General features: G+C 47.4%; 2 protein-coding genes across 3 annotated transcripts in view; one reads left to right on the forward strand and one right to left on the reverse strand.

Moving 5' to 3' along the window:
- LOC138006218 (uncharacterized) overlaps window positions 1-12,605 on the forward strand; it is a 100,356-nt gene that overhangs the window by 16,494 nt on the left and 71,257 nt on the right. The window lies entirely within an intron of this gene.
- Window positions 3,593-7,051, reverse strand: LOC138004934 (uncharacterized). Its single transcript, XM_068851231.1, has one exon. It carries the CDS (start codon window positions 7,049-7,051, stop codon window positions 3,593-3,595), a length of 3,459 nt encoding a protein of 1,152 aa, XP_068707332.1.

Genomic DNA, 12,605 nt, shown 5'->3' on the forward strand with positions numbered 1-12,605 from the left:
CACTTTACTTAAGATGAGAAAAAGACTGCCTGACTCACACAAGATATCCTGCTGAGTCGGGTAAAACAAGGACGTGTTGAATTACAACAAGCGTGACAGGATTAGAATAATGTCACTCACTGCACCTCGCTTTGTCGATTTGGCGGTTTCTGGGGGTCCCATTGCAAGGCATTCCTCAGTCATGTATAGTCGTTTGCTAGCTTTTGTGACCTTGCGGTTCATTTCTTTTGCTCGTTGTTGCTGAACAACAGAAGAACAAGAGATTTTAAGAACCAAACAAAGGCTCTGTATGGGCGTTTTACATTTTGGGCACATTTCTTTCCATTTTGGTCCCGATAACGATGTCAAATGACCAAATTTGAGGTTATGTGGACGACGTCAGCACTGGTCAAGAAATTTGCTCTCCTATCATCCACATCCAATCACGGATACCAAATTAATTCCTAAATTAACAATCGCTGATGCTTAGAATAACGGGACGATTTCTCATACTTTTCGTTGTTCTTGTTGAACCTCTTATGATAATAGGTAGGCACCAAAACAGCAAAGGCAACGATCACCCATTTCAAAGGCGCACAAAGCCCGGTTTGAAGCTCGTGGAACTGTACCGAGTCAATGATCGACTGGCAACAGCTGGAAAATTGCAGGCCGGTGACATGCGCAAGAAAGAGGGAAAACGTCACGCGATGAGAAGTTGCGAACTCGGGAAAGAAACAAATGGTCCCTTTGTTTACATCCATTCTGCCCTCCTGTAAACTTAACGTCGAGTTCTTCCTTTGCTTCTGTGTGCTTAGTGATGGCTTGTTTGTAGGCTTGAAATTTCTCTGTAAAGAGAGTTTAATAATGGTAAGAAACATAACATTTAAATGGACAGAGAAGAGAGGTAACTAACCTATCCTAGCTCCAGGGGTCCTTTCACAAAGTGATGAAATCCACGGTAGGGTTAGGCTGAAGGTTATTTCTGGTCCGCCAGCAAAGCTTAATATTCTCGATTTGGATCTTTCTGAGGTTTGTTTTTGTTAATGTGAAAATAATAAACGAGACCTCGTTGTTATAAATTATTGAAACAATTTCGTTTGACTATAAGAAAAGTGTGTTCTTAGTCTCTCAAATTAGGTGTGTTACTGCAACACACCTTTCCTTTCTTGTCCTCAAAACAACACACACAAAGGTGTGTTAAAATGCACACCTTACCAGACACCCAAAATTATATTTATACATTTACACAATTATTTGGACAAAACAACAGCAGTGGTCCACTTTTAAAAATAATTTATTTACAACGGTTTTCAAATTAATATTCTAAGTAAGTTCACAAAACTTTAACTTTAGATTGTTCCTAATGACACAAAATACAGTCTTTCCACAAATTGATACAAAAAGAAAATAGATCGTAAATAATCTTGTTTTTTTTTTTTCAAGAAGGGAAACCTCAAAATAACGATGAAAGGTACACATGCATGTATTCGTAGTATACAGTAATACTGAATTTGAACTTCAATTTTAAAATGATTGTAAAACGTCAATGTGACTCCTTTGCTCTCAGAACGTATTGCATGTAGCATGCCGTAACTTCCTTCAAGCTTCCCTTTTTGAATACTGCCATAAAGGTGGCAAACTTTGTTCCTTTAAGTTCATTGTCACTTTGTAGTAATACAGTCTCTTGCAAAAAAGTGAAGAACACCTGAGATACACTGGGGGTATTTAACATCAAAAACATAATAAGCACAAATTAAATCAACTAAAAACTGGAGCTTCTGATATGATTTGCTTGGCATTGTTGAAGCTTTGTTCTTGAGGGGTGTCCCAAGAGAACTGGTTGGTTTCTTTCAGAAGATCCCTGAGTGGGGCTGTGGCCTGCGACAGGTTGGGTGCGTAGCGCTGCAGGTAGTTTATCATCGCGAGGAATCGTTTGACGTCTTGTTTGTTCTGCAGCGACGGCATTTCTTGGATGCCTTGCAGTTTGGCGGGATCTGGTTTGAGACCATCTTTAGAAACGGTGTAGCCCATGAAGGATACCTGTGAGCAACGGAGCTTCAGCTTCTCTTTATTTAGTTTGATTCCCTTATCACGACATCTTTGGAATAGTGCACGTAGCTTTGTGTCATGGTCGCTTAGTGCCTCAGCGTCTGTCTCACCGACACCGTATAAGAGGATGTCATCAAAGATGGGCTCGACGCCGTTCAGACCTTCTAAAGCGTGGTCGAGTCTTCTTTGGAATTCCTCCGGAGCGACTGAAATTGCAAAAGGCATGCGAGTCCATCTGTATCTGCCCCAGGGGGTCCCAAACGTGGTAAGGAGACTACTCGGCTCATCTAACTGAACGTGCCAAAAACCGTTTTTTGCATCTACTACAGTGAATACCCTTGCATTCGTTAGCTTAGGCAGCAGGCAGCGGGTAGTAGCTTCTCTTCAACACCTTGTTTAGGGGCTTTGGGTCAACACAGAGACGTATCTTACCATTCCGTTTGGTCGCCACTACCATAGACGAGACCCAGTCGGTAGGAGCATGGACCGGTTGGAGAATACCCTTGTCTGTCAGGCGGTCTAGTTCACGCTTTAATGGCTCCTTTAGCGCTATTGGAGTCTTGCGAACGGGTAAGGCTACTGGGGAAACTGAGTTATTTACTTCGAGGTGGAGTTGCCCTTCTAATTTGCCGTCTCCCTCGAAAACATGCTTGAACTCTGCTACGATATCATTGTTATGGGGTTGCGCGGGCGCGGGCGCGTCTGTCATCACTGACATGATATTATCACTGTGTATTGTCATGAGTTTGAATTCTTGAATGGCTTGCGCACTGAGAATTGGCATGTGACCCTTTGCTACTATTGAGTATTCCAACATTAGGATTTCTTCATTCTTGGGATTCAGTGTCTCGACTTTAACTGAACCTATTGGTGTCAACTCAGTTTTGTTAAACATTTGCAGCTTAGTAGTAGTACTATATGGGAATATAAGCCAGTTTTGAATGGAACATTCTGATTGGTGGAGACGAAATTTTAATGAGATGCATCGGCTTCTGATTGGTGGAAATTTTTGGGTCCGCCATTATCACGTGCACACGTGAAGAGGATTGGCGGAGACGGCAGGGTCAAAGTCCAACATCGGGGGGACTTTGCAGAAAGTATGTGAAGAATGTGAAAAACCGGGGGGAACACTTAGGAGACCACCGTGGTTCTTGGTTTCTCGAATCATGAACGGTTTAATCAACAAACAAACGTATTTACAAGCGGGAACGTGTGAGGAGACCTGGTGTCTAATAACCTCGTCCCTAAGCAAATAATTCAGGTAAGACTTGGGCGAGATCCAGATCCTCTTCGGTGAACCGTTCGTAACCGTAAGGGTAGGTCTGGGCTGTGGTGGGATCCAGGACCCGTTTGGAGTAGACGAGTCGGTAGTCTTTGTGAGAGGGGTGTGTTTCTAAGGTGTAGGTCTTGGCATTTCTTTGAATGGTGTGAGATTGCATGACACGAGTGGTACGCGGTTTGTCTAGAGGACGATGCATTTCATCCAGAGTGTTTTGACGCAAGACGTTGTAATTCAATTGAGACATCCCTTCGACGTTGAGGGAGAAACCGCGGACCTTGCATTCTACTTTTCCGTTCTTGGTCTTGTAACCGTAGTTCTTAGGACCTCCGAGTTGAGCATCATCTTGGCCAGGGCTCGGAGTCCTGGATTCTTTTGGATTTTAGTGGGATCGAGACAAATGCCTTCCTGAGCATAGTACGCATCGACGTGGGCTTGTTTCTGAGCAGGGGTGGTGCATCCTTCGGGCCAGCTGCTGGCTTCTTCTTTGATTTGGAGCCACGTGTCCACGTAGGATTTGAAGAGCCCCGTGCATTGATGGTTAAAATGCCATACTTCGTGTACGTGTTGGATGACGTAGCCTTTTTGTACGGCCATGTCTAATTCAGGGGTGCACCACGTACCAACGAGGGCACGTTCTTCGTCGGTGTGATGACAGGCGTGCGTCTTTTCCAAAAGGGGTTTGGAAATGTTCTCTTCGATGCAGGTACGGCATAAGGGGAAAGTGAGCTTGTCGTGACTACGGTAAGGCAACACGGGATGATAGAGACGTGAAGGTGGAAGGACGGTACATTTGGCCAAGCCGAAATAAGGCGAGAGATTGGTGGTATCGGGTTCATAGAGGAAGGTGGGATGTCCGACAGGATAGGTGCCGTACTTGTTGACCCAAGGATACAAGGACGTGTAATCGTCGTATTGGATCTCCTCCTCCTCCTCTTCGATGTGAGTGTAGAGATGTATGGCATTGGTCCGACCCCCGTAAAAAGCATCTCGTGGTTCTAGGGGGGCTTGGAGGGTTCGATGGGCTAGAAAGTCTATGATGTCCTGGTTGGATTCTTTAAGGACGTTCCAGGTACATTCCCACATGCCCACGAATTGGTACCCGAGCGTGATGAGGAACGTGCGTTTCTTGTCGACGAGAGCATGGACCTCGTCCATGGTCCGATCGAGTAGAGTCGGATGTACGTCGGTGCGTTGGGGATGACAGGTCCGACATCCGTGCCAGAAGCACCCGTAGAATTCGTAGATGGTCTTGGTGTCGGCATCGTATCCGTCGACCGTGTATCGGGTGCCAGGAATGTGGTACTCGCCCTCGTTTCGAGCATGCTGGATGCGTTGTCGATGTAAGGGATGATGATCCGCTACGGCATGCCCGTACGCACGAGCCATGGCTTCATGGTCCTCGTGTTCTTCTGGTGAGAGGGTCAGCCAGGCTTGACGTTGTAGATTGCGTTCACACCAAGTCAACCATTCTATGGAGGCCTGGGAATGATTGACACGACCTCGCCATCCTAAGAGGGGCTTGGATGCAATGGTCTCTTCTTCCATACAATGCATGCGCAAGTAGCGATTACAGGCGGAGGCTACCGTCATTTGCTCAAAAGGATTGAATTCAGCACGTGCTTGGAAATCCCTCATGAAGGTGAGACATCCTTGTTTCAAGAGTTTCACGTCCGATTCGCAGTACGCCAGGAGTTCGGCTTGAAAATCAAAGACGACCTCTCGCGTTACTTGATCGTCGAACCAGGTGTCGAAGTCGCGACGTTTCTTGACGGACATCCCGTCGGGCATGTAGAAGGATTGGTCGGGAAGTTGGCCAACGTACGTTTGATGCTCTGGGGTGTTGAACAAATGCGGAAAGTGTCCTTTCTTGAGTTCGGTTAGTCCGAACGTCTTGGGGAAATTGCTTAGTGGCATTTGGAAGAAGGAGAGCGAATCGATGAATCGTATGGTTGTCTCTTCGTGAGGGTAGGTGAGTTGGAGGACTTTCCCACCGTTTCGGATTTGTTCAATCTCTCTCTTTTGCCGGTGGAGTTCATCGATGACGGGATAACTGTCGTACCCTTTGAAATTATGGGCAATCACCGTCAGGGGTCGCGTTCCGTCTTCGGTCAGCGTTTCTAACCATTCCAGGAAGTGAAAGAGACAGCCGTCTCCTTTGAATGAGACGGGACGATCGTCGTTGTCTTCCGTCTCGGCCACCACCAGATTGGGTACGTGATGTCCCTCGACTTGCATGCTCTCAATGTCAAAGAACACGTGAAAGGGCGGCTTCTCTTCGTCCTCGTTCTCGTCGTCCTTGTCGTCGTCGTCGCCCGCGAGCAAGGCATTCAATTCAGCAGCCTCGTTGGCTAAGAGAGGTGCCAGTCCCCTGGTCAGGATTCTGTCGAAGAATTGTCGACGTTGTTGCTCGCGTCGTCGCTCGGCGGGGGTCTTTTCCACTTGTAAGAAACATCGATGGTGATGGATGTCGACCTGTTTGTGGCAGCACGGACATTCCCGATACCCGCACCGATGGGTTCGGATCTCTTTGACGCTGCGTAACATGCGGTGACCTTCTTTACACTGACGACAAGTGGCACAGACGGAGGGATGTTGAGGATCGACGGGTTTACCGGCTTGGGTCTGGGACTGATGGGCTTGGAGACAGAGGTCCCCATAGAAAGAACGTCCACAGAGGATACAGAGTGTCTGAGCCTTGTGGTACTGTCGGTAGGCCTCGGCATGATCAGGGCATCCGTCTTGCAGGCAGGCTCCGCAATGATTGGCTTGGTTGTTGCGACAGGCATGTTGACCCAAAATATGGTAGGCTCGAAAACACTTGCTGCAAAAGTAATCTTTGCCGAAGAAACCGGGTAAGGAAGATAAGGCATTGTAATGACCGTCTTCGTGTAAGAGTCCTAACAAAGTGTCCCCACGGCCGTAAGCGAAACGAGCATAAGCACGGTTGGCGTCCACGACCACGATGGTGTAGTCTTGGTGACTGGGAGCTGTGACTGGGAGTTGTTCTGGGCCGCAGGGTTGGGGAGGAAGACCTACTTCGTCTAGAAGCTCTTGAGCCGCTCGTGTGATGCGACGATGGTTACCATGAGAGCGGGCCCATTGTCTGCGACGTGGAGGGTCGTCTTGGTGTTGATGGACCCTTCGAGCTAGAGGGATGGTGTGTGGACAGCATAGATTTTGGTCATCCTGTGGAACACGTAAGACACAGCGTTTGAACTCTTTGAGACGCGTCGACGCTTGATGACCTGGTAAATGTTTTCTTTTGTAACCGGAACCTGTGGGAGCACCGCGTACGTGAACGAAGGAGAGGGTGAAGGAATCGTCCATTTCAAATTGTTCGTTGGAGTTGAGCATGTGGGAAAGATTCCCAAGTAAGGCATCCACATGTGGACCTTGAGCGCGCCATTCCCCTGCCCGCAGTCCCCAACCGTTGTAGGCGTTGGCAATACAATTGGAGGCCAGAGCAATGTAAATCCGGTCGCCATCCGGAATGTCTTGGTCATTGATCAGATCGTCTAGAGCAGTACGAAGACCTTGCACGAGGGCATCGGTCAGGCGTTGTCGAGGAATGAAAGCTCCCATCTGTCGAGGGTGAAGTTGAAAGACCCGTTTACGAACCCCAAGACGGACACTACGTCGTTCCACCACAGGTAGTCTTTCAAAGACGAAACGTCCTGGAGCGGCACCTCCTATTTGTTCAAACTCGTGGAGCGCTTGAGCTAAGTCATCGTCACTATCCATGATGAGATGAATTGTGAAAAAATGATGACGTGTCCTTTATAGAGAGAGGGTCACCTTGAAGGACCTTGATGTGTATTATGGATGGACCAATCCGAAGGGAGATAGGTCTTCTGGGGGGATGGGGGGTATCCCCCCAGAGAGTCATGTGACCCCTTAGGGGAACGGGGATTGGTGGAACGATTCCTGTTAAGTAGCGAGCCCGATCGAGTGGCGTATCAAAAGTCATGGCATCGGATCTGAAGAGACGTATGATTGAGTTGGCGGTGGCCAGACGTGGTATGGAGATCGAGCAAGACCCAAACTATGAGGAAGAGGTATGGGTCAAGCAAGACAATGGACGTTGGCGGAAAGAATGCCAGACCACCAAAAAGCCCCCAACGATCCGAGACGAGGCTTCGTATTGGGACCTGTTACCTCCCGAAGTACGTCAACATGTGCTGGAGGTTGGAGATCTAGAGGAGGAGAAGGACCGAGAGAAGGACCGAAGGGAACGCTGGAAACCCATTCACGAAGAGTTGTCCCGTCTACCAGGTTGCAGTCAACATGGCACAGTACGTCCCTGTTATTTGTGTTGGGTCGAAATCGAAGCGATCCTGATAGACTCGTTTATCTTTTTTGATGTCTTTTAGATGACGGCGACGTTCGTAGGAGAATCAACTATCATGTTTGAGTGTGGGTGGTGTCGTCGGTTTCCACCCGGGAACCAACATGTTGGAAGCCGAATCATGTTATGTCGGTATTGTCTTGGTCGAATGTTGAATTGTCCAAGGTATCGTTATTGTACGGGCAACTATCGTTCCCCTCGTCGTCGAGAGGGGTTTGTCATTTGTCGTTGGTGTCAATACCCCCTCTACCGAAGGGGTCTTCTTTGTATGCCCCTTTGAACCCCTCACTGTCGCTGTTTCTTCTAGGTCATGGTGGTTACTGGAACGTGGAGAGTGTATGTCGAATGGCAATGTCGTTGTAGTATACACACTTATACGTGTGAGAAGTGGGACTGTTCCTGTCACGCACGTCGCCGTTGTCCAGGACGCATGATTTGTCAGTGTGATGTGGGTTATGGTTTTCCACCGTGTCGTCGCGATTTGGAGGACTGGTGTTATTTATGTCAGGTGTCATTTCTTGTAGGTCCTGGTGGTCACTGGAGAGGATCATCATTGGGTCGAATGGCAATGTCGTTGTAGTTACGTTGAACTTACGTGTGGAAAGTGGGACTGTTCCTGTTCGGTCTCTTACGCACGTCGCCGTCGTCCAGGACGCATGATCTGTGAGTGTAACGTAGGTTATGGTTTCCCACCGTGTTGTCGTGATTTGGGGGACTGGTGTCATTTATGTCAGGGAGTGGTTGTTGCAGGTAATAGTCTGTTTTTCTCTCTATCATATGCAGGTGATTTGTCAATTTGAGAATTCTTTCGAAACCTTACGGCGACGACCTCCGCGCACAACTGAACAGCATCGATGGAGGATGTGTTATTGGATGAGTGTTTTCGAGTGATTAAAAAACGTAAACATTTTTCTTTTAGATGGTGGTACAGGAACATAGGACCTATCAAGGGTATCGACATTGTCCAGGGGATCAATGGTCTTGGATCAAGTGGGAGTGTCTGCAATGTGTGGAGTCCGCCGCCACATGCATCCATTGTTTGAAACGATTGGATTGCAATCCCTTTCATTGCGTATGTTACGGATGCCTGATTTGCTGTGGATGTGACGGGTTGGAAGTCTCCTATGGACGTCGTCGTTGTCATACGGACCGCCGTCGGTCTCTTTTTATGAGGTTCCCTTTTTTTGATTTTTCAGGAAGGACGTTGTACCTCTTATGGGTGTGGATGTTGTTCCTCCTATTGCTTCTGTCTTAGTGCCACAGGTCTCTATTGGGATGCCTTACTAATTCATACGTTTCGTTGCCTTTATCGTTAGATGTGGTGTCGTCTAAACAGATGTACCCATTTTTCATCCCAGCGGGGTTGGAAGGTGAAAGAGCTGGAATTTGTGGTGGAATTATGGAGGGCGGTCGGTTGCCATGGCCGCATTTGTCGCCATTGATAAGCGGTTCTCCTGTGAACGTCGTCCGTCTCGTCTCTTCTTCATGAGAGGTCTAATACGTTCCGTTCCCTTTATTATTAGCTGTGGTGCGCTCTCTCCTTTTTTTCGGGCAGTTTTTACGGACAATGACGGGCAAGGAGATACATATTCGTATGGAGATACTAAGACTCGTCAATAGAGGTGTGATGCCTAGATACCGTCGCTGATAGTCGATTCTCCTACCTATTTCTGTTTTTTCATAGACTTGGTGCAGTCTACCTAAGTATGGATCGGCTTATTCGTCTAGGCGACCCCATTCCTTTGAACAAGAGACTGTTTATCTCCAAGTCTGGACATCTATTCAAAAGATGGTTTGTCTTTTTTAGACCATGATAGTGTACGCTTATGGGGAAGGATTCATGCTTTGGGATGCACCTTGTTGTTCCTTTGGACCCGTGACATGCATACGTTGTCTTCACCGATTTGATGGACATACCCCACCGTGGGAACATGAACGACAGTGTCTGGGAACGTTTGGGTGTCGCAGGGTATTGCGTGTGACCGCGAGATCCCGTACCTTCTCGTACAGGGGATGTTATGAAACACACTCCTTATGGGAGCTTACACGATAATTTTTTCCTTGTCAGATCATGGTCAGTGCCGATCGATGTTTTTGTACGTGGAGTGGTCGCTTTCATGTGCACGAGAGACGACCCTATACGCCGGAAGTTCGCTGCATGTTGATGGAGGAACGATTGACTGGACTTTCTTTTTTCATGGATTGACTGGAGTCATTTTGCTCATTTTCTAGTGTATTGTTATCAAGACGCCTGATTACCATGACTACTGTGCCGGATGTCATAGAGAAAGTTCTACCACCGTTCAGAAACTTGCCATTGTGGATGCGATCGTGACACGGTAGGGGTTTTATAATTATATGGGGTCGGATCCAATAACAGACATCGGACAGTTTCAGTTACGCGTGATTTATCCCCAGGATGAGGACCTTGAGGAGGAGATATTGGAAGAGGATAGAGGCGTGGCCCTTTATTATTTAGATCCACCTGTATGGCGTCGTCAGATTATGGTCCGCAACGAGGAGGGACATTTGGTGTACCGGAGTACCAAAGGACATTTGGTTGTACGTACGAGACGTTATCACAGTCTGGGACCTCCCTACTGTTCTTGTTTATTTTAACCGGACGAATTTTGACTTTTTCAGATGGTCGTACCGTCCCATTCAGATCCCTGTCGAATGTGTTGTCCTACCCAAGGCTGGTTGATGATGGAACGTGCGGAGTGTATTCTGATATGGCTTTTTGCGTGCTATCGTATGGGAACCAACATGTTGGAAGCCGAATCATGTTATGTCGGTATTGTCTTGGTCGAATGTTGAATTGTCCAAGGTATCGTTATTGTACGGGCAACTATCGTTCCCCTCGTCGTCGAGAGGGGTTTGTCATTTGTCGTTGGTGTCAATACCCCCTCTACCGAAGGGGTCTTCTTTGTATGCCCCTTTGAACCCCTCACTGTCGCTGTTTCTTCTAGGTCATGGTGGTTACTGGAACGTGGAGAGTGTATGTCGAATGGCAATGTCGTTGTAGTATACACACTTATACGTGTGAGAAGTGGGACTGTTCCTGTCACGCACGTCGCCGTTGTCCAGGACGCATGATTTGTCAGTGTGATGTGGGTTATGGTTTTCCACCGTGTCGTCGCGATTTGGAGGACTGGTGTTATTTATGTCAGGTGTCATTTCTTGTAGGTCCTGGTGGTCACTGGAGAGGATCATCATTGGGTCGAATGGCAATGTCGTTGTAGTTACGTTGAACTTACGTGTGGAAAGTGGGACTGTTCCTGTTCGGTCTCTTACGCACGTCGCCGTCGTCCAGGACGCATGATCTGTGAGTGTAACGTAGGTTATGGTTTCCCACCGTGTTGTCGTGATTTGGGGGACTGGTGTCATTTATGTCAGGGAGTGGTTGTTGCAGGTAATAGTCTGTTTTTCTCTCTATCATATGCAGGTGATTTGTCAATTTGAGAATTCTTTCGAAACCTTACGGCGACGACCTCCGCGCACAACTGAACAGCATCGATGGAGGATGTGTTATTGGATGAGTGTTTTCGAGTGATTAAAAAACGTAAACATTTTTCTTTTAGATGGTGGTACAGGAACATAGGACCTATCAAGGGTATCGACATTGTCCAGGGGATCAATGGTCTTGGATCAAGTGGGAGTGTCTGCAATGTGTGGAGTCCGCCGCCACATGCATCCATTGTTTGAAACGATTGGATTGCAATCCCTTTCATTGCGTATGTTACGGATGCCTGATTTGCTGTGGATGTGACGGGTTGGAAGTCTCCTATGGACGTCGTCGTTGTCATACGGACCGCCGTCGGTCTCTTTTTTATGAGGTTCCCTTTTTTTGATTTTTCAGGAAGGACGTTGTACCTCTTATGGGTGTGGATGTTGTTCCTCCTATTGCTTCTGTCTTAGTGCCACAGGTCTCTATTGGGATGCCTTACTAATTCATACGTTTCGTTGCCTTTATCGTTAGATGTGGTGTCGTCTAAACAGATGTACCCATTTTTCATCCCAGCGGGGTTGGAAGGTGAAAGAGCTGGAATTTGTGGTGGAATTATGGAGGGCGGTCGGTTGCCATGGCCGCATTTGTCGCCATTGATAAGCGGTTCTCCTGTGAACGTCGTCCGTCTCGTCTCTTCTTCATGAGAGGTCTAATACGTTCCGTTCCCTTTATTATTAGCTGTGGTGCGCTCTCTCCTTTTTTTCGGGCAGTTTTTACGGACAATGACGGGCAAGGAGATACATATTCGTATGGAGATACTAAGACTCGTCAATAGAGGTGTGATGCCTAGATACCGTCGCTGATAGTCGATTCTCCTACCTATTTCTGTTTTTTCATAGACTTGGTGCAGTCTACCTAAGTATGGATCGGCTTATTCGTCTAGGCGACCCCATTCCTTTGAACAAGAGACTGTTTATCTCCAAGTCTGGACATCTATTCAAAAGATGGTTTGTCTTTTTTAGACCATGATAGTGTACGCTTATGGGGAAGGATTCATGCTTTGGGATGCACCTTGTTGTTCCTTTGGACCCGTGACATGCATACGTTGTCTTCACCGATTTGATGGACATACCCCACCGTGGGAACATGAACGACAGTGTCTGGGAACGTTTGGGTGTCGCAGGGTATTGCGTGTGACCGCGAGATCCCGTACCTTCTCGTACAGGGGATGTTATGAAACACACTCCTTATGGGAGCTTACACGATAATTTTTTCCTTGTCAGATCATGGTCAGTGCCGATCGATGTTTTTGTACGTGGAGTGGTCGCTTTCATGTGCACGAGAGACGACCCTATACGCCGGAAGTTCGCTGCATGTTGATGGAGGAACGATTGACTGGACTTTCTTTTTTCATGGATTGACTGGAGTCATTTTGCTCATTTTCTAGTGTATTGTTATCAAGACGCCTGATTACCATGACTACTGTGCCGGATGTCATAGAG

This window comes from Montipora foliosa, chromosome 6 (assembly GCF_036669935.1).
Source record: "Montipora foliosa isolate CH-2021 chromosome 6, ASM3666993v2, whole genome shotgun sequence".
NCBI classification, from domain to species: domain Eukaryota; kingdom Metazoa; phylum Cnidaria; class Anthozoa; order Scleractinia; family Acroporidae; genus Montipora; species Montipora foliosa.

Excerpts from the sequence above, each read along its gene's own strand:
- LOC138004934 (XM_068851231.1), bottom strand. The coding sequence starts at position 7,051 with ATGGATAGTGACGATGACTTAGCTCAAGCGCTCCACGAGTTTGAACAA.